At 50.5% G+C, this 22,212-nt stretch overlaps 1 protein-coding gene across 4 annotated transcripts in view; it reads left to right on the top strand.

Moving 5' to 3' along the window:
- The first annotated feature begins 7,998 nt into the window (after positions 1-7,998).
- Positions 7,999-22,212, top strand: part of PKN3 (protein kinase N3) — a 107,081-nt gene continuing 92,867 nt past the window's right edge. For 3 of the 4 annotated variants that reach the window (XM_030207910.1, XM_030207909.1, XM_030207908.1), the window contains exons 1-10: positions 8,236-8,489; positions 9,278-9,557; positions 9,697-9,848; positions 9,995-10,124; positions 10,200-10,351; positions 11,295-11,511; positions 11,652-11,840; positions 11,980-12,089; positions 16,025-16,168; positions 16,256-16,331. In XM_030207910.1, coding sequence (XP_030063770.1) covers positions 8,415-8,489; positions 9,278-9,557; positions 9,697-9,848; positions 9,995-10,124; positions 10,200-10,351; positions 11,295-11,511; positions 11,652-11,840; positions 11,980-12,089; positions 16,025-16,168; positions 16,256-16,331 — 1,525 coding nt within the window. In that variant the 5' untranslated portion in view covers positions 8,236-8,414. Of the gene's footprint in view, positions 8,070-8,235; positions 8,490-9,277; positions 9,558-9,696; positions 9,849-9,994; positions 10,125-10,199; positions 10,352-11,294; positions 11,512-11,651; positions 11,841-11,979; positions 12,090-16,024; positions 16,169-16,255; positions 16,332-22,212 lie in introns of those variants that run through there. The other variant, XM_030207911.1, reaches the window with a different exon arrangement.

The raw sequence follows: 22,212 nt of genomic DNA, 5'->3' as shown, positions 1-22,212 counted from the left end.
CCACCAACATACGAGTCACCTGTGGTGAAGTAAAAAAAGATTGCAGTTTGGTTACTACTGTTAACGCACACCCAGTACGCAGAAGATGGGACACATAGAGGCATATTTTCAAAGCACTTTGGGAGGCTAAGTTCCATAGGTTTCTATGGAACTTTGGGAGGCTAAGTGCTTTGAAAATGAGCCCCTATATAATGTGCGACTTGCAAATATGCATAAAAATTCCCAGAATGGAAAGGAAGGGAGTCCACAATACTCCAATGGGATTTAAGGTAAAATTATGTATCATACCTGATAATTTTCTTTCCATTAATCATAGCTGATCAATCCATAGACTGGTGGGTTGTGTCCATCTACAAGCAGGTGGAGATAGAGAGCAAACTTTTGCCTCCCTATATGTGGTCATGTGCTGCCGGAAACTCCTCAGTATGTCGATATCAAAGCTCCATCCGCAGGACTCAGCACTTAGAGAATTACACCCACGAAGGGACACTCTGCCCAGCTCACCACCGCCGAAATGGGGGAGGGGAATTAACCCAGCTCATCCCCACACAAGTGGGGGAGGGGAATCCGTCCAGCTCATCCCCGCGGAGCGGGGGAGGGACACCACACCCGCCGATGCGGGGGGATCTGGCTTATCCTGCAACCGCAACCGCGGGAGGAGCTGACTGACCCTAACACCGCCGAAGCGGGAGGGGTACAAAGCTGCCCTACAGCCGCACGAAGCGGGAGGGAGTGCCGGCAGAATTTAAATCTCAATCCAGCCCCGTAAAACGGAGGGGAGAGGAATGCAGCAGCTCACTGTAACACAAACTCGTCTCAACTCTTGAAGAATCCAAGTGAAAAACTTGAACACGAAGTCTTTCTGAAGTAACTGAAGACTAAACTTGAACCTGAAATGCAACCAGAATAAAAACAGTACAGATATCTGGGAGGGACTATGGATTGATCAGCTATGATTAATGGAAAGAAAATTATCAGGTATGATACATAATTTTACCTTCCATATCATCAAGCTGATCAATCCATAGACTGGTGGGATGTACCGAAGCAGTACTCACCCAGGGCGGGACATTGAAATCCCTGACCTCAACACTGAAGCTCCAAACCGGGCCTCCGCCCGTGCAGCCACAGTCAAGCGGTAATGCTTGGAGAATGTATGAGCCGAAGCCCAAGTTGCCGCCTTGCATATCTCTTCCAAGGAGACGGACCCGGCCTCTGCCATCGAGGCCGCCTGAGCTCTAGTGGAGTGAGCCTTCAGCTGGATAGGCGGCACCTTCCCCGCGGCCACATAAGCCGCTGCAATGGCTTCCTTGACCCATCTTGCCACTGTAGGCTTAGCAGCCTGCAGACCCTTACGAGGACCTGCAAACAGGACAAACAGATGATCCGATTTCCGGAACTCATTGGTCACTTCCAAGTATCTGATGATGACTCGTCTCACATCCAGATATTTAAGAGCAGAGTACTCCTCTGGGTAGTCCTCCCTACGAAAGGAAGGGAGACAGAGCTGCTGATTCACATGGAAGCGAGAAACAATCTTGGGCAGGAAGGAAGGCACTGTGCGAATAGTCACTCCTGCCTCAGTGAACTGCAGAAAGGGTTCTCAACATGAGAGCGCCTGGAGCTCGGAAACTCTTCTGGCTGAAGTGATAGCCACCAAAAAGACTGCTTTCAACGTCAGGTCTTTCAGAGATGCCCTCGACAAGGGTTCAAAAGGCGGCTTCTGCAATGCTCTTAGCACCAGGTTGAGATTCCACGCAGGCACCACTGAGTGCAGAGGAGGGCGCAGGTGATTAACTCCCTTGAGAAAGCGCACCACATCTGGCTGCGAAGCCAGGGAAGCACCCTTCAGGCGACCCCTGAAGCAAGCCAGAGCCGCTACCTGGACTTTAAGGGAACTGAGCGACAGGCCTTTCTCCAGACCTTCTTGCAGGAACGCCAACACTGAAGAAATTGGAGCAGTGAAGGGAGAAAGTGAGCCTGCTTCACACCACGCTGCAAATATACGCCAAACCCTGGCGTAAGCAGTAGAAGTAGAGCGCTTCCTCGCTCTCAGCATAGTGGCGATGACCTTGTCTGAGAAGCCCTTCTTTCTCAGACGCTGCCGCTCAATAGCCAGGCCGTAAGACCAAAGGGGGAGGGATCCTCCATCACCACGGGACCCTGATGTAACGGGCCCTGCTCCACTGGCAGCCGCAGAGGATCGTCGACTGAGAGCCTGATCAAGTCCGCATACCAGGGACGTCTGGGCCAATCCGGACCCACCAGGATTACCCTGCCGGGATGCTTTGCCACCCGGTCTAGCACCCTGCCCAACATGGGCCAGGGCGGGAACACATAGAGAAGCTCTTGAGTCGGCCACTGTTGGAGAAGAGCATCTACTCCCAGGGATCGAGGGTCCCGTCCTCTGCTGAAAAAGCGCGGCACTTGGCAATTGGCCGATGACGCCATCAGATCTAGGCTCGGCTGGCCCCAGCGCTTCGTGATGTCCAAGAACGCCTGAGCAGATAGCTGCCACTCTCCGGGCTCCAAGGTATGGCGACTGAGAAAGTCCGCCTTGACATTCATGACTTCGGCAATGTGGGCCGCTGACAGCTGCTCCAGGTTCGCTTCTGCCCACTGGCATAGATTCATAGCCTCCTTGGCTAGAGGGGCGCTCTTGGTACCTCCCTGGCGGTTGACATAGGCCACAGCCATGGCATTGTCCGACAGGACCCGTACCGGCTTCAACACCAGTACCGGGATGAACTCCAAAAGCGCCAACCGAATGGCTCTGAGTTCCAGGAGGTTGATAGACCACTTTGCCTCTGCAGGAGACCAGAGCCCCTGCGCTGTCCTTCCCAAGCAGTGGGCTCCCCAGCCCGACAAAGAGGCGTCCGTCGTGACGACAATCCACTCCGGGGTCACCAGAGGCATTCCCGCAGACAACTTGTCTGTCTGCATCCACCAGCTCAGCGCCTTGCGCACTGCTGGGTCCAAGGGAAGGCGCACAGCATAATCCTCCGACATCGGAGTCCAGCGCTGCAGCAGAGATTGTTGTAGTGGTCTCATATGAGCCCTGGCCCAGGGCACTACTTCCATCGTGGCCGTCATAGAGCCCAACAGCTGCACATAGTCCCAAGCCCGAAGAGGAGAGGCTACTAGGAACTTGTCCACCTGAGCCTGAAGCTTGACAATCCGATTGTTTGGCAGGAACACTCTGCCCACATGGGTGTCGAATCGAACTCCCAGATACTCCAGGGACTGAGTCGGGCGCAGCTGGCTTTTCTCCCAGTTGATGATCCATCCCAGGGAGCTCAAAAGAGCAACTACCCGGTCCACAGCTTTGCCGCACTCTGCATAAGAGGGGGCTCGGATCAACCAGTCGTCCAGATAAGGATGGACTTGTACTCCTTCCTTTCGCAGGAAGGCCGCGATGACCACCATTACTTTGGAAAAGGTCCGCGGAGCAGTAGCCAACCCGAACGGGAGGGCTCTGAACTGGAAGTGTCGGCCCAGGACTGCAAAACGCAGAAAGCGTTGATGAGGAGGCCAGATGGGAATATGCAAGTACGCTTCCTTGATGTCCAAGGATGCCAGGTACTCCCCTACCTTCACTGCCGCTATAACAGAGCGGAGAGTCTCCATGCGAAAGTGCCGCACTTTCAAGGCCCGATTGACCCCTTTGAGGTCGAGGATAGGCCGGACAGAACATCCTTTCTTTGGTACCACAAAGTAAATGGAGTAACGCCCCTTGCCAAGCTGACTTTCTGGCACCAGAACGACCGCACCCAGGCGGATCAGATTGTCCAAAGTCTGCTGCACTGCCACAGCTTTGACCGGAGACTTGCAGGGAGAGAGTACAAACCCGTCTCTTAAGGGTCGGCAGAACTCTAGCTTGTAGCCGTCTCTGATGACTTCCAGCACCCAAGCGTCTGAAGTTATTGTGGTCCACTCACCCAGAAACGAGGACAGCCGTCCTCCAATCTGCACTGGGGCGTGGACCAAGGCCCCGTCATTGGGTACGAGACCCTGGGGGAGGACCGGAGGGAGCACCTCCGGGACGGCGGTCTCTGCGAAAGGAATGCTGCTTGGGGGAGAAATTCCTCTTAAAGGAAGAGGGGGCAGAGGAACCCGACCTGCCCGGGCGGTACCGACGGGCTTCCTGAAACCGTCCTCTGGAGGTACCGGGACGAGTACTAGCCCGAGCCCTGACCTCTGGTAACTTCTTGCCCTTAGACGTGCCGAGATCGGTCACGATTTTGTCCAGCTCGACCCCAAAGAGCAGCTTGCCTTTAAAAGGCAATCTAGCCAGGCGGGATTTAGAGGCGTGGTCAGCAGACCAAAGTTTCAGCCAAAGCCACCGCCGCGCAGAGATTGTCTGAGCCATGCCTTTAGCTGAGGCCCTCAAGACATCATACAGCAAGTCTGCCAAATAGGCTAAGCCCGATTCCAGGGCCGGCCAATCAGCCCTCAAGGAATGATCCGAGGGGGAAGCCCGCTGCACCATAGTCAGGCACGCCCTGGCCACATAGGAGCCGCAAACTGAGGCCTGCAAACTTAAAGCAGCCGCCTCAAAGGACGACCTTAAGGCCGCCTCCAATCTTCTGTCTTGGGCGTCCTTTAGGGCCGTGCCACCTTCCACCGGCAACGCCGTTTTCTTAGTCACCGCAGTGATTAAAGAATCCACGGTAGGCCACAGATAGGCCTCACGATCACTTTCAGTCAAAGGATAGAGGCGGGACACAGCCCTAGCCACTTTAAGGCTCGCTTCAGGGACATCCCATTGAGCCGAAATTAAGGTGTGCATGGCATCATGCACGTGGAAGGTTCTAGGCGGGCGCTTCGTCCCCAGCATAATGGCAGAGCCAACAGGGGCTGAGGGAGAGACGTCCTCCGGAGAGGAAATCTTCAAAGTGTCCATGGCCTGTATCAACAGGTTTGGCAAATCCTCTGAGCTAAAAAGCCGCGCTGCAGAGGGGTCATCCACTCCATCCGAGCGGGGATCCGTCTCCTCCAAGGAATCCGCAAAGGACCGTTGGGAGAACTCAGATACGCTGCCCTCATCTACATCGGAGGAGACAAAGTCCTCCAAGGCCTGGGAATCAACCCGAGGGCGTTTACCTCCGGGGGCCTCAACCTCTTTACCAGACGAGGGAGCAGGGGCAGCGTTTTGCATAAGGAAGGCCTGATGCAGCAGCAAAACAAACTCGGGGGAGAAACCCCCCAGACTGTGCACTTCCGCAGCCTGGGCTACAGCCCTAGACGCACCCTCAACCGGCGCTCGCAAGAGCAGGGGAGAGACATGCTGCGCATCCAAAATGGCGTCCGGCGCGACACTCCGCGAAGGAGTCGCGCGGGAAGAACGGCGCTTAACTTTAGCCGCTTTGGTGCCATCGCCCAAATTAAGGGCATTCATGGCATTAATGTCTCCAACCTCAAGGGCGGCCCAAGAAGAAGCCGTCCGAGCCGCGTGGCCGGCCAAGATGGCGGAGGCGAGGAGCGGGGGATGGGCGTTTATGGCGGAAAAAACCGACACGCCGGAGGAAGGACCGGGACATTCATCGGTCACGAAACTGTCACCCAACAAGGGCGAATCAGGCTTTAAGACCCCCGCATCCCCTCTAGAAGCGCTCAAGCGATCCGGGGAGCGACTCTTTGCGCCCTCGCCCTCCGACGCCATATGCCACGAGGAGAAGAATCGGGGAACCCCCTGCCCGCTATAAAAAGGTAAAAATTACCTGCTTGCCGCTCCGAGCTGTAACGACCTGGTGTCCCAGTGAGTAGCTGCAATAAACGTTTAAATAAACGCCTTTAAGGACGTTCAAAATTTTTTTTTTTTTTTTTTTAACGGAGCCAGCGGGAGGGGGGAGAAAAGGAGGGTCCTGGCACCACCAGGTTTGCACTTGCTCAAAAGAGCCCTCAACCCCAGGCACTCAACAAAACCTAAGAATTAGGCTTGGAGGCCTAGCCAGAGCTGCTGCTGTGTGTGACCACCACCTGCTGAGATAGAGAACATGCTGAGGAGTTTCCGGCAGCACATGACCACATATAGGGAGGCAAAAGTTTGCTCTCTATCTCCACCTGCTGGTAGATGGACACAACCCACCAGTCTATGGATTGATCAGCTTGATGATATGGAAGGGTTCCATTTCATGCAACAAATCTGCAACACACAAATATCCCTGTTGACCCCAAATCTGCAAGACCAAGTCCATCCCCAGCTTAAAAGCCAAATTCTCTTCCAAAGGCAAAAAATCTGTACACTGAGGCGAACTATTCCAATATTTAAGTAAAATGTGCCAAGCAACCCGCATAGATTTTAACAAGACAGTATGACGCAGGGCCACAGGTAAATCTACGGGGCATGGAGTAGATAGTGAGGATGTAAAGGATGAAACAGTGCCTTTTCCATGGACCAGGGAGTATTAACATCAGATCCCAAAACTGTAATCACGCAGGTGTCAAAAAAGACACGCCACATTACACTGATGAAGGTTGGGGGCACTTTAAACCTGTCTCCTTGTTGCAATAACGATCAACGTCCTGGAACCTTTCCTTTACTGCATCAGATCCCTCTGTAAACAGGAAATTGCATCAGCGGGGGGTGGGATGTGCAGAGGGATGGTTCCCGCTGACAGCTGAATGTGTTGATGACTGCTGCAGCAAGGGGACAGGTTTGAAGCGCTGCGGGGCCATGGGAAGAAGTGAGAGAGGTGTTTGGACTGGGAGGGGGGGTAGGGTATCAGGAGAACTGCAGACCTGCACTGGGGGAGCGGGATTTGCATGCAGGCTGTGGTGAGAACCATCTGTACCAGAATGAACCACCAGAAAACTAATACTTAACCCTACAGGAAACTGGAGAACAGCAGCTATGGCAATAAAATATGTTGGATACTGCCATCATCACCACCAGGCCAGAACTATAATCTGATCAGGAACAGTAACTCGAAAACAAAAAAAGGGGTGGGGACAAATAGGCTCTATTCAAACAATGGGGCAGACGTATAAATTAATTAAAACAATGATTTTTATTGTGAATAGGTGACTCCCTATTCACAATAAAAAGCATTGTTTTAATTAATTTATACGTCTGCCCCATTGTTTGAATAGAGCCTATTTTTCCCTTTTTTTGTTTTCGCTTTTTTGTCCCGTGGGGATCAAGTGCACCTCCACACTCTGTGTGTTTTTTCTCTGACAGGAACAGTAACTACCACCAACACAACCTAGCACTGTATTTGCCTTTATAAATTCATTTTACTGTTATTATTTTAGAAGTCTATTTTAAAGGAAACAGACATTAGCAAATAAAAACAAACGAAAAGAATAAAAGTGGATGCTTTTTTTTTTTTTTACTGGAATAACGATCCATATAAATGGTAATTAGAACATAGTAGCCATACTGGGTCAGACCAATGGCTCCAGGAATTTGTCCAAACCATTTTTAAACACAGATACACTAACCACTGGCAACTAGTTCTCCACCACTCGTATAGTACTGGGCAGACTTCTACGGTCTGTGCCCTGAAAACGGTAGATACAAATCAAGGTCAGGTATACATATAAAGTAGCGTATGTGAGTTTATCTTGTTGGGCAGACTGGATGGACCGCACAGGTCTTTTTCTGCCTTCACCTACTATGTTACTATAAGCTAGACCTTTTATTTAGTCAGCCAAAGTTATATTCAGAGCAGCTTAACTTCATGCTTCGCCTATAACCTACAGTAGTCTCCAGTGTGCCCTTAGCTCCGTCTCTTCAATGCATTAGTTTTTAAGTACAAAATTAGAACCAGCGTGAATTAAAAGAAAAAGAAGATGACTTATGCGATCAGCATCAGTGCTGATCTTACAACTCCTGGTGTATTATTTAACACTTGCGTGCCGTGGGTGACGGTGTAAAAGCCAGATCTGCGGATCCCGCTGTATCCGTCTTTTACCTTTTGCCCTTACGTAGCAAAAAACCACGGTTAACTAGCATTGTGCAGCAAGTCCTCGCTCCAATAAGTCAATACAGTTGCACTTGTTCTCTGCTGCCCGAACTGATGTAGCAACGCTCACAGTGACACATACAGGCTAGCGCGACAATAGAGGTAATCGTTTGAAATTACTGGCGCGTAGATGTGGCGACCTTCAAGTGCAGCCAGCAATAAAACTCCATGACCACAGCTGCACGTGGTGGTCACACCCATGCGCTAATAGATCAGATGACTTCTGATCCAGGCCAAGCCTAAACCGTTCCATTCCCATGCACTTTCTACTTCCAACTTGTCTTTGACATTGCTTCAACAGGCCCTGCAAGCTTTCATTCTCTGGTGTCCCGCCCGCTTCTGACGCAACTTTTTCTATTCTTCAGCATCCAACATTCTTGGTCCTGACCTCATCTGAAGCAACTTCCTGGGTTTTTTTTTTTGTTTTGGCAAGGCAGGAGGCATCTGATGGAGAGAAGTTATGTCAGAGGGGACGGGGTACCGGGGAAGGAAAGCTACGGGACTGGTGGTGGGCGACCTCAGGTATGAGTTTGGGGGAGGGGGTTTTCCTCCCTACTGGCAGGTTTGACTTTTATCCTCTTAGGCTTCCAGCTGTGATCTAGAAAATCAGTGCTCTGAGGCTCTAATGAGCTGAAGAAATTGCCAAAGCACGTGAGGGTAAGAAATCCCTTATATAAGTGTGACTAGGCATTTCAGGAATTAGTGGGGGTTGATCTTGTTGGCTGGAAGTGGGTGTCCTGCCCACATTGAGGGCAACCTTCAGGCTTTATTTGTTCCTAGGTCACAAATATGCATACTAGGTCCTTGCGTATTTGCCAGGGAGATGGTTACTGCGCTAACTCCGCCTGCCAGACCAGGGGTAGGCAACTCTGGTCCTCGAGAGCCGCAGGCAGGTCTTCAGGATATCCACAATGAATATGCAGGAGATAGATTTGCATACCACGGAGGCTGTGCTTGCAAATCTATCTCCTGCATATTCATTGTGGATATCCTGAAAACCTGACCTGCCTGCGGCTCTCAAGGACCGGAGTTGCCTACCCCTGTGCCAGACAATGTGGTATCAGTGGTTAGTGTATCTGGGTTTTAAAAAGGTTTTGACAAGTTCCTGGAGGAAAAGTCCATAGTCTGCTATTGAAATAGACAAGGGAAAAGCCACTGCTTGTCCCTGGGATTAGTAGCATTAATCTTGCTACTATTTGGGATTTTGTCAGGTACTTGTGACCTGAGTTGGCCACTGTTGGAAGCAGGATACAGGCTAGATGGATGACCTAGTACAGTTATTCTTATGTTCTTATGCTTCCTCCTCACAGGGCAGCCGGTTGCAGGAGTTGAGCAATGGCATCAACATCCTAGACCCAGACTTCCAACAAAGTTTGGAGAATGTCAGGGACAAACTGCGCCGAGAACTCCAAAAGGAGCTGAAGATTAAAGAGGGTGCAGAGAATCTCCGCAGGGTGCTTCTGATGGACAGGAAACCACTAGGCCATGTGGAGAATCAACTGAAATCTTCCAACCGTAAATTGCGGGAGCTGCAGAGGGAGCTTCAGGAGCTTAATGCAAGACTGTTGGTCACGGAGGAGAGGGAGATAGGTAGGATATAAGGCAATCATAGCTAAAGGTTGGGAGGAAGAGTAGACTCAGTTTTAAGGAAGAGAAGGAGAATCTAGGGTGTTGAAGCCTTTCCTTTCATTTTACTCCTTCTCTTTGGTGTGGAATATGTTTTGCACAGGTGAGATCTCTTTGGACACTTGTAAATTTGAACAAAATCTGAATCCTGTGATGGGTCGTGTCAGTGCTCTGAAGAAACAACTTCAAATTGAGTTGAAGGTGAAGCAAGGAGCTGAGAATATGATACAGATGTACTCTAGTGGTGTGTCTAAGGTGAGCACCTGCACCTCTATGATAAGATTCTCCTTTTCATTTTTCCTCTAAGCATTAGCAGGAGATACATGTATGATTGCTCTGTTCTTCAGTGCCTTGAGTGCCCCTATTTTGGACCTTGTTATGTGAATACTTGTAATCCTTAGGATCGGAAGCTCCTGGCCACTGCACAGGAGATGCTTTATGACAGCAAGATCAAGATTGAATTGATCCGCATGCAGATTGGGAAAATATCACTGTGTGCCAGTGTCACGGAATCAGGGCTGGAACCTACAGGTACGATGATACTACTGGCTGCAAATGTACTTTTTTTTCTGGTCCTTTGCTTGCCTGATTATTGTGCTCTTACAGGGAGGATGGACATGGCCATGAGTCCTCTGGAGTTGCGCATTGAGGAGCTGCGTCATCATCTGCACATTGAGACTGCTATTACTGAAGGCGCCAAGAATGTGGTGAAACTACTAGGAGGCCACAGAGTTCAGGAACGGAAAGCTTTGCTGGAGGTCAGGGTTGGGAGAGGTTTGGGATGGGGTCAAGAAGTTAGTTTAAGAAATATGGGAATGAAGGGCCTGAAATCAAAAGACTTAATTGAAAGTCAGGAGATTAGTCAAGAAAAAATGGGTTGAGTTTCCACAATGTAGAGTATTGCCTATCATAAGGAATCTGAAAAGAAAGATGGGATGGTTTACAACTAAGAAACATTGTAAGTCAAGGAGTTAGTCCATGGGGAATGAAGTTTCTAGAATGGGTGGCATTTCCAAAAGTCAGGGAATTAGCTATGGAACAAGATGAGCCTTCTGAAATGAGAATGTTGCCAGCATTTGGGGCTTTTGAAGCAGAACTGCCTAGTTGTCCAGTTCAGGAGGGAGATTTTTTTTTCACCAGTTCTGATTTTGAACTTATATTCCAATATGGTGAGGTATTTGTAGTCTCAGACTGTATGCATTGAAATCAGTATTGCAGGTACAAAAATACATTAGAATGGATTTGTCAGAAATCCAGGAGTAGCCTAAAATCCCTCTCCTGTAACTAGGTAACTTAGTTCTCCTGAAGGTGCAGATCAACACTCAAGAGTTCAACCAAAATGGAAAATTCTGATTTTCTATGCAAGTCAATATTTTGTAAAAGGATCTGGACCTCCTGCCTAATCTTAAGCACCTGGGGAGTTTAATTTAGTTTATTGGGTATTTGATATACCGCCTTTCAAACAACAATCAAGGCAGTTTACAGTTCAAATTTGAGCAAGAAAGGGACTACATAATGCATTGAGAGCCTGGTGGATGAAGACTGAAGGAAGAGATTGAGGCACTTGGAGGCTAGTAAAAAGCCTGGGGCATGTGTGAAAAAGGGCCAAGGTGTGTGGGGAGGAGGTAGGTGAAAGGGCCAAGTTCCCTAGAGGTGGTGGAAGTGGCCATTGTGAATTGTTGAGATTTTTTTTTCTTTCAGGCTCAGTCTCGCTTGCATGAATCATCTCAAAAGATTGACCTTTTGACACTGTCCTTAGAGAAGCTTCTCCATGATCTGCCTTCGGACCACCCAAAACGACATTTTATTGAGCATGAATTGCAGCAGGTGAACAGCCTGACAGTTGAAGTGAAGCCTGGTGATTCCCACAAACAATGGCAGCCTATTACATCTCTGATCAAACCTACAGTTCTTACAGGTGTCTGGAGATGGTTGTGGTGGGGGAGTTGTTGCTGGTCTGGGTGGGATAACTGGTTCATTACTCTTCGAATGTCATGGGATTTGGGTAAGTTGCTGGAAGAGTTTATTTGGAACCACATCGCTCTTCCGTTGTCACAGGTACATTGGTGGTCAGGTTAATGGGATGCCAGGACCTGTTAGAGACTGTTTCAGGAAGATGCCAAGTTAGCAGTATGTCACCAGCACGAGGAAGCCCTGGTGACCCACGCAGCCTGATCAGATGTACTGGGGTGTCAGGTCCCTCACGTGGTGGCCCAGGAAGACACCTGCGGCATGAGGAACTCTCTGGTAAGGGCAATCTGTATCTTTAACTATCCTGCAAATCTTCCCCTTCATCCTGAGAGTGCTTTCCTCCCTCCTTCCAACTCCAGGAATTCTCTTCCCTCAATCCAGCTCTTTGTCAATAACTCTCTCTGTTTCTTTGCAGGTGATGTTCTCTCTGTCCTCAGAGTGGATAATAAAGTTGTTGCTCAGACAAATTGGGGACCAGCTAATAATCAGGGTTGGGACCAGAGCTTCACTATAGAATTAGAGAGAGTGAGCGACTCTACTTCCCATCCCCCACTGCCATAAATCATTTGTGCAAGGTGGTATAAGTACATCAAGTCAAACTAATAATTTTGCTGCTTCCCACAGTACTCTGTGTCTGTGCATCCTTGTTCTCTGTTTTTCCTATGTGTATCTCTTTGAGTTTAAGGTGGAGGGTTCATTGTATGGAAATGCATTGTAGCTTGGGGTAAAGAGAGGTCACCCTGAGGATGACATCCTGTGGCGGTACCAGAGGTGCAAGTTATAGCCAGGATGTAGGAGAAAAGGCCCCTAGCAGAAGTACATGATAACCAGTGGAAAGGGGGAGAGGTCATTCTATAGAGGTGTGTTCAGGGCTGGCCCAAGGGTATCTTAATACCCTAGGCAAACCTTCGGCTTGGGTGCCTGAAGGCCCCGTTCCCTCCCCCCCCCCCCCCCCACACACACTGTGACTGGCATCTCATCTTCTTGTTGCCAGTCTTGCTGCCACTTCTACCCAGGCTGGAAGATACAAAAGTAAATTGCTACAGTGCAGGGCCTTCCAGCACAGGCCCATACTGAAGTGTTACCACATCCTGCTTTTTCCAACACAAATTTCTGTTGGAGAGGGCAGGACATAACAGCTTAAGCATAGACTTGTGCTGACAGCAGGATTGAAGTGCTGCCCTTCTGCTATGATGGAGCTATACCACTGCAGGCGCCCCCCCCCCCCCCCCAATTCTGTTACCCTAGGCAAATGCCTTGTCTGTTGTGGTATGGTTGGCCCTGGGTACTACTACTACTACTTAACATTTCTAGAGCGCTACTAGGGTTATGCAGCGCTGTACAAATTAATAACTAAGGACGGTCCCTTCTCAGAAGAGCTTACAATCTAAAGGATGAAATGTCAAGTTTGGGTAGTCTAGATTTCCTGAGTAGAGGTGTTGTGATTAGGTGCCGAAAGCGACATTGAAGAGGTGGGCTTTGAGCAATGATTTGAAGATGGGTAGGGAGGGGGCCTGGCGTATGGGCTCAGGGTGTTTGTTCCAAGCATGGGGTGAGGTGAGGCAGAAAGGGCGGAGCCTAGAGTTGGCGGTGGTGGAGAAGGGTACTGAAAGAAGGGATTTGTCTTGAGAGCGGAGGTTACGGGTAGGGACGTAAGGGGAGATGAGGGTAGAGAGGTAAGGAGGGGCTGCAGATTGAGTGCATTTGTAGGTTAGTAGGAGAAGCTTGAACTGTATGCTGTATCTGATCGGAAGCCAGTGAAGTGACTTGAGGAGAGGGGTGATATGAGTATATTGGTCAAGGCGGAAGATAAGACGTGCGGCAGCGTTCTGGATGAAGGGGGGATAGGTGGCTAAGTGGGAGGCCGGTGAGGAGTAGGTTGCAGTAGTCAAGGCGAGAGGTGATGAGAGTTCGGGTGTTGTGCTCAGAGAGGAAGGGGCAAATTTTGCTAATGTTGTAGAGGAAGAAGCGACAGGTCTTGGCTATCTGCTGGATATGCGCAGAGAAGGAGAGGGAGGAGTCGAAGATGACACCGAGGTTGCGGGCAGATGAGACGGGGATGATGAGGGTTTTATCAACTGAGATAAGAGTGAAGGGAGAGGAGAAGTGGGTTTGGGTGGGAAAACAATAAGTTCAGTCTTGGCCATGTTCAGTTTCAGGTGGCGGTTGGACATCCAGGCAGCAATGTCGGATAAGCAGGCCGATACTTTGGCCTGGGTTTCCGCAGTGATGTCTGGTGTGGAGAGATACAGCTGGGTGTCGTCAGCATAAAGATGATAGTGGAAACCATGAGATGAGATCAGGGAGCCTAAGGAAGAGGTGTAGATTGAAAAAAGGAGGGGCCCAAGGACAGATCCCTGAGGAACTCCAATAGAGAGCGGGATAGGGGAGGAGGACGAACCATGAGAGTGTACTCTGAAGGTACGATGGGAGAGGTAAGAAGAGAACCAGGAGAGGACAGAGCCCTAGAACCCAAAGGAGGACAGTGTGTCAAGAAGTAGGTTGTGATTGACAGTGTCAAAAGCGGCGGATAGGTCGAGGAGGATGAGGATGGAGTAGTGACCTTAGGATTTGGCGAGGAACAGATCATTGCAGACTTTAGTGCCGTTTCTGTCGAGTGTAGGGGTCAAAAGCCGGATTGAAGCAGATCGAGGATGGCATGAGAGGAGAGAAAATCAATGCAGCGGCTGTGAACGGCGCGTTCAAGTATCTTGGAGAAGAAGGGTAGGAGGGAAATGGGGCGGTAGTTGGAGGGACAGGTAGGGTCAAGAGATGGTTTTTTGAGGAATGGTGTGACCACAGAATGCTTGAAGGTGTCCGGGACAGTTGCAGTGGAGAGAGAGAGGTTGAGGATATGACAGATGGTGGGGGTGATAGTAGGAGCGATGGTGCTAAGTAGGTTGGTGGGGATGGGGTCTGAGGAACAGGTGGTGGATTTCGAGGAGGAGAGGAGATGGGCGGTTTCCTCTTCGGTGATATCAGGAAAAGAGGAGAAGGAGGCCTGGGTTGGTTGGTTGAGAGAGTGGGTTATAGGATGAAGAGGAGGAGACGGTTTGGTGGTGAATTCGAGGTTGATCTTCTGGACCTTGTCACGGAAGTAGTCGGCCAGAGATTGAGGGGGGGGGGTGGGAGCAGAGGGCACTTTGAGGAGGGAGTTGAGGGTGGCGAAGAGACGACGAGGGTTAGAGCTGAGGGAATTAGTCAATTGGGTGTAATAGTCCTGTTTGGCGAGGAATAGGGAGGATTGGAAGGAGGATAGCATGAATTTGAAGTGAATGAAGTCAGTATGGGTGCGAGATTTCCTCCAGAGGCGTTCAGCCGAACGGGCACAGGAGCGAAGGTATCGGGTGCAAGGGATCAGCCAGGGCTGGGGATTGGTACGCCTTGTGGGACGGGAGATGGACGGTGCAAGGGTGTCTAGAGCAGAGGAGAGAGTGGCATTGTAAGTGGAGACAGCTTTGTCAACAGATTCGGAGGACATGATGGAAGGGAGGAGATCAGAGATACTAGAGGATAAGGTGAGGGGGTCAACAGCCTGGAGATTTCTGGAAGTAGTATTTATTGTTGGGCGAGATTGAGGGGGAGGGTGCTGAAGTGTGAATGTGATTAGGTGATGGTTAGAGAGAGGAAGAGCTGATGCGCGGAAATTGGAGGGTGAGCAAGTAGAAGAGAGGACGAGATCAAGACAGTGGCCAGATTTGTGAGTAGGGGTGGAGGAGCTCAGTTGGAGGTTGAAGGAGGAGGTAAGAGTGAGGAACTGAGAAACATATGAGTCAGATGGGTTATCAATGTGTATGTTGAAGTCACCAAGAATGAGGGATGGGGATGAGGGTACGTTTATTGTTGAGTGGTTGTGGGGGAGGAATATGGTTGCCAACTTTCTGATAGAGAAAACCTGACGCCTGCCTGTCTGTATCCCTGTCTGTCCTGTGTCCCTATTCCCTGCCTATTTCATTCATTTCTCCTCTGTGTCCCTTACTCCATGCCCAGCATCTCTTCTCTGTTCTCTTTCCCTCTCTTCTCATGCCCCCTCCCCTTTGCAGTTTAGTGTATCTCCCTCTCTTCTACCATGGGTCCTGTGCCTTTCCTTCTCCGTTCCACGTCCTCTTCCCTGATACAGTCTCTTCCCTTGTGTCCCCCTCCCTCCCCAGATCCAGCCCATCTCCATGTGAAAACCAGAAGTTGCATCAGAAGAGGTGGGACACTGTAGATCAGGGGTTCCCAAACCTGTTATGGGGAAATTCCAGCCAGTCAGATTTTCAGAATATCCACAATGAATATGTATAGATATTTGTATACCAAAAAGGAAGTGTATGCAAATTGATCTCATTGTATGGATATCCTGAAAACCTGACTGGCTGGGTGAGAACCCTAGGGGAGGAATCATCCTGTATAGGTGTGTTAGAGCTTGGGAGCTGGAGGCTATAGTGCACGGTTTTGTTTTCAAGTCTCTCTTGTAGTCCCGGGAACTGGAGTTTGCTGTATACTGGCGAGATTGGCGAGATCTTTGTGCACTGAAATTTCTGTACTTAGAGGACTTCCTGGATAACCAACGCCATGGGCTTTGTCTTTCCCTGGAACCTCAGGGGTTGCTGTTTGCAGAGGTATATGAGTGAGGAGGGTTGTGTATGAAGGGGGTGGGAAGAGAGAATGAAAGGGCCACACAGCCCCCAGTTTTCTTCCTTTTACAGATACTTTTCTGTAACCCTGTGATTGAGCATGGGCCTCGGCTGCAGCGGCAGAAGCAAATATTCCCAAAACAAAAAGGTAAGAAAAATATTAGTTCTTTAGTGCATGTTTATAGAGGTCCGTATATGTGCTGATATTTATATGCTTCAAAAACTAATTGCTATGTGTGGGTCTGGAGAGGAATAGATTTTGTATGTAGGCATATAGAGTGGAATGGGTGAATATGATTTGGTTGTTTACTCTTTGTACTTAAAAAAAAAAAAAAAAAAAAAAAAAAAAGACTCCATGGTGTCACTAAATAACACAGGAAAAGTAAACTTGGAAAAAAAAAAAGAAAGAAAGCAGTATAGGTTGCATTAGCACTTTTAATTGGTGTGGCAGTGTCTCTCTCTTCTTTGGGCTACCTGAGGTCCTACTTAGATCACCTTGATCCCTGGGAGTGTTGCACCCAGGTGGCCAGGTCTCTCCCCTCTTTATCTCCTAGTTTATCTTGCAGAATTGGTTGAGTGTGTTCCTTGGCTGTCCCTCCCAGGGCAGGAGGGTAGCCTTGAGAATCTGAGTGAAAACTGCATGAAAGAGGGAAAAAGGAACACAAAGCAAGCTTACAGTTCTGTCGTGGTTCTGCTGGGAGGAGGGGATAAATTTGATTCTTACTTAGTGGTTCCTTAGTGACCCAGGCCTTGCAGCATGAGTGCGGGAAAAGTTCTGTAAAGATGTATTAAGTAAATATACGGTCATTAACAATACTATCGGGGGGGGGGGGGGGTAGGGGGGATAGGTTAAATTGTTGATACTAGCATCAGTTTTAAGTATGTAAAAATCTTAATAAAATATTTTAAAAAGTTCTGACACTGCTGGTCCTGCTGCAAGCACGGCAATGATGTGGCTGTTATTTGTCGCATCTGTGGGGGACACAAAGAAGGCTGAGACTGCGGTTAGTGAAGGGCTAGGGCAGCAGTTATCAAGTGCGTCTGGCATTTAAATGCCAGATAGAGCGGAAGTTCGGAGTTTGTCAGAAACTACTGCCATCTTGGATGATGTAGGCACATCAGAGGAGTCACTGCGGCTGGACTTGATGGACTCCCTCCTTGTTGCAATGTCCTTTGGCTCTGTGGGGGAACCTTCCAGGGAAGGAGGCTTTCCTCTGGAATTTATTTTAACTATGTATAAGGCCTTTTGCTTTGTCCACAGTCGGGGGGGGGGGGGGGCAGATTCCAGAGTACAGGGTCTCCAAAGTGGCTTACAACACTGTTCAAAAGATGTGCACTGTGAGGTGGACCTTAAATACTGGGCCATATCGGTCTGAAGATGCTCTGGACCAGCTAAAGGAATATGTGGAACTAGAAGACCTGGAACCACAGGAGGAAGTTAAGGACCTGGAGGACTTTGGGCTTAGGATGTGGTTCCAGGTGAAAACCCCTCAGTGGTCCAGGTTTTTCCCCAAGGAAGATCTTCAGGACCTTATTTGGCAAGTTACTTCGATCCTCTATCTGGGAGAAGACAGTAAAAGGAGTGCTGCACAAAACATGGACTTGCTCATATGGGGTGTATGCAAGCCTTTGAGGACCTTCCCTATGGATCAGGTCATCAGGATCATGGTGGCAAGGGAATAGGATACCCTGGATGCAAGTTTCAGGAATAATAAGTCTGTGACCTGCTTAAACCCCATCCCAGCAGGTAATAAGTCTGAGACCTACTAAGTTGGATGCCATGGTGTTGGCTGTGATGAAGACCATGATTCCAGTAGGGGGTGGTATTGCACTAGAGGATCCCCAGGATAGGAAGCTTGAAGCCTTTCTAAAACAGGCCTTTGATGTCTTGGCCTTGGCCTTGCAGACATCCGTGTTTGAGGTTGGGTGGCCAGGGCATGTTTCTGTTGGGCAGAGATGGGGCTGGGCAGAGCAGTGGACCATTCTGTTATATTGGAGCCTCTTTTGTGTCCTTGGTGCTTGTGGGGAGGAGGTTCCTCTGGTTGCGTAGTTGGTTGGCGGATGTAGTGTGAAAGGCAAAGTTTATACATGCTTCCCATTGGTGTAGTTTTTTTTGGGGGGTACCCCCCCCCCCCCAAACGGCTTGCCACCTCATGATTCGAGTGGTGCAGCATCTCTCTCTCTCCTTCCACCCTCTTCCCTGCCCAGAACCTAATAGCACTCCCTCTCTCATCCTCTCCTCTCTCCTAACCCTCCTCTGGTCTGTAGTCTTCAAGGTGTCAGGACCGATTCAGGGCTGCCGGCAGCGTTAGTGATGTGAGCATTCTGCCTTCAGCTTGCCCCAGAAGCCTTCTCTCTGCAGCATCCTGCCTACGTGAGAACAGGAAATTGCTGCAGAGAGAAAGCTCTTCCAGGCAGGCTGAAGGCAGCCTGCTTACATCGTTAACAGTGCCGGTGTCCCTGAACTGGTCCGAACACCTTGAAGACTGCAGACTGGAGGAGGAGAAGAGCCACAGGCAGGTTGGTGATGTAAGCACGCTGCCTTCAGCCTGCCCTGGAAGTCTTCTCTCTGCAGCATCCCACCTATGTGGGAACAGGAAGTTGCTGCAGAGAGAAAGCTCTTCCGGGCAGGCTGAAGGCATACATCGCTAACGCTGTCAGCGGCCCTGAACAGTCCCAGACACCTTGACTGGAGAGAGGATGGGAAAGCGCACTGGATCACACTTGGGAGGGGGGAGGAGTAGGAGAGGGGGGACTGTACTGAGGGGGGTGTGAAGCAGGAGATGGATGAGGCGAGGGGGTGTGGGGGGGGTAGAAACAGGAGATGGATGAGGCTAGGGTGGGGGGGGGAAGCAGGAGATGGATGGGTAGAGGGGAAGGGAACAGAGCAGAAGATGGATGGGGCTAGGAGGTATGGATGGAGGGGAGAGGAAGAAGAACAGAGCAGGGAATTATGGATCAGAGAGATGGAGTGGGAATTTGAGGGGCTACTGAATACTTGACAGTTTTAGATATGTGGGGGTATATTGATGGGTTGGGATAATGAGTGAGGATGTGAAATGAGGGATAAGCGGAGAGGTTTAAGAAAAGGGGATGATGTGAGGAAAGGTTGAGACATAATATCAATGACCTGGAAGACCGGAGCGAGGATGAGAGGCATTGAAAAGGGATGGGGGTACTGGGAAAAGGGGTATGGGAGAAGGAGATGCGGTAGATGAGATGTGAAACGGAGACTAAGGACTAAAGGTTGAGAGAAAAGTGTGAAATAAACATTAAATGAAAGATATGTAGAGAAGGAAAGGAAGAAGACAAGAGGAGAGAGAAGAAATGGAAAAGCCAACCTGGAAAAGTTTGTAGGAGATGTCTGACACATGGAAGGTGGAAAAGAGACTGGAACCAGCCCAATTAGAAAAATAAAATGGTCAGACAACAAAGGTAGAAAAGAAAACATTTTTATTTAATGCTTTTCAAGGACTAAGATATGCCTGCTTTGTGAAATGAACATTTTTTTCTATTTTGCAGCATGCAGTTTTTCTCTTCTACCAGTATTTGCACTGCTTAAAGAGTCTAGCTTTCTTTCTCCGAGGACAAGCAGGCTGCTTGTTCTCACTGATGGGCGACGTCCACGGCAGCCCCTCCAATCGGAACTTCACTAGCAAAGGCCTTTGCTAGCTCTCGCGCGCCCATGCGCACCGCGCATGCGCGGCCGTCTTCCCGCCCGAACCGGCTCGTGTTCATCAGTCTTCTTTTGTCCGTGCTTGGGACGGTCGTGTTTTGCCGCCATTTCGTGCCCCTCAAGTTGACCCTCGCGCGTCTTCGCGATTTCGCTAAAACAAAAAAGAGACCTTGGTCTTTGTCCCTTCCCGTGTGTCCAGTTTGTTTCCCCGGCGTAAGTTTGCTTTCACTTTCAGGGTAGGCCTTTTTTGTGGCCTCGGTACGGATTTTTTCTCTCTCCCTTATTTTTGGTGCCCTTCGTCACCATCGTGAATTTTGATTTCGCCGGCGTGATTTTTCCGCCCATGTCATCGAAGTCTCCCAGCGGCTTCAAGAAGTGCACCCAGTGCGCCCGGGTAATCTCGCTCAATGATAGGCACGCTTCGTGTCTTCAGTGTCTGGGGGCTGCGCACCACCCGCAGGCCTGTAGTCTTTGTGCTGTTTTACAGAAGAGGACTCAGGTAGCGAGATTGGCCCAGTGGAACGTGTTGTTCTCGGGCTCTTCGTCGACAACAGCACCGGAGGCATCGAGTGCATTGACGTCGACGGCATCGACTGCATCGAGGTTTTGACCCTCTGCATCGTCGGTACTGAGACATCGGAAGGCTGCATCGGCGTCGGTGGTACCGGGACCTCCGCTGTTGCTGATGTCGTCGGACGGTGGTGCTTCGACTGGAGTGCAGGTGAGGGCTGTCCATTCCCCTGCTGGTGGCGGTGAGCCTTCGGGTGGGTCTCCTCCTGCCCTGAGGGCTCCTGCGGTACAGCCCCCCCCGAGACCGACCTTCTTCGGCCTCGGCCCCGAGGAAGAGACAGTTGGATTCTAAGTCCTCCTCGTCGGTACCGGGAAGCTCCGGTGACATGCTTCATTTGAAGAAATCAAAGAAGCATCGACACCGGTCTCCTTCCTGCATCGGTACTGAGAGCTTTGGGTCGCCAAGGGAGTCGGCACCCAGTAGGCATCGGCACCGGGAGGACCGCTCACCCTCTGTTCAGGAGGTGTCGATGCGCTCCACCTTGGACAGCCCGGAACCGCCTCCACGCCCGGAACAGACTGTGACCTCGACGCCTGCATTGGCTTCCATGTCTTTCTCCACAACCGCTCTGCACGAGAGTCTCCGGGCCGTTCTCCCAGAGATCCTGGGAGAGCTGTTGCGCCCTTCCCCTCCGGTACCGGGGGTGCCTGCGCCTCCGGTACCGTCAAGTGAGGCGCCGGCTGGCCCTTTGCCCAGGGTGAGGTCTCCGACATCGGTACCGCTTCCGGTACCGGCTACGGCCGCCTCCCAGGAAGACTCCCCCAACGTCGGTGGAGGGAGCTTCGCCAGTGCTGGCGAGGGAGTCTACCTCTCGACGCTCCCACCGTGGCCGTGTTTCCACGGAGTCGAGTCGGGCACGGCTTCAGCCACAGGTTCGTGAACTTGTGTCTGATACCGATGGTGAGGCCTCGTGGGAGGAGGAGGAGGACATCAGATATTTCTCTGACGAGGAGTCTGATGGCCTTCCTTCTGATCCCAGTCCCTCCCCTGAAAGGCAGCTTTCTCCTCCCAAGAGTCTGTCTTTCGCGGCCTTTGTCCGGGAGATGTCTACGGCCATCCCCTTCCCGGTGGTTGTGGAGGATGAGCCCAGGGCTGAAATGTTTGAGCTCTTGGACTATCCTTCTCCACCTAAGGAAGCGTCCACAGTACCCATGCATCATGTCCTAAAAAAGACATTGCTGGCGAACTGGACCAAGCCTCTAACTAATCTCCACATTCCCAAGAAGATCGAATCCTAGTATCGGATCCATGGGGACCCAGAGCTGATGTGCACTCAATTGCCTCACGACTCTGGTGTGGTGGATCTGGCCCTAAAGAAGGCTAAGAGTTCTAGGGAGCATGCTTCGGCACCCCCGGGCAAGGACTCTAGAACCTTAGACTTCTTTGGGAGGAAGGCCTACCATTCTTCTATGCTAGTGGCCAAGATTCAGTCCTACCAGCTCTACACGAGCATCCATATGCGGAACAATGTGCGGCAGATGGCTGGCTTGGTGGACAAGCTCCCTCCTGAGCAAGCCAAGCCGTTTCAGGAGGTGGTCAGGCAGCTGAAGGCGTGCAGAAAATTCCTGGCCAGAGGGGTATATGATACCTTTGATGTTGCATCCAGGGCCGCTGCTCAAGGTGTGGTGATGCGCAGACTCTCATGGCTGCGTGCCTACGACCTGGAGAATAGGATCCAGCAGCGGATTGCGGACTCCCCTTGCCGAGCGGACAACATTTTTGGAGAGAAAGTCGAACAGGTGGTAGAACAGCTCCACCAGCGGGATACCGCTTTCGACAAGT

This window comes from Microcaecilia unicolor, chromosome 6 (assembly GCF_901765095.1).
Source record: "Microcaecilia unicolor chromosome 6, aMicUni1.1, whole genome shotgun sequence".
Lineage (NCBI taxonomy): Eukaryota > Metazoa > Chordata > Amphibia > Gymnophiona > Siphonopidae > Microcaecilia > Microcaecilia unicolor.
Note: the sequence above shows the minus strand (reverse complement) of the source record. Positions and strands in the feature narration are given on the sequence as shown.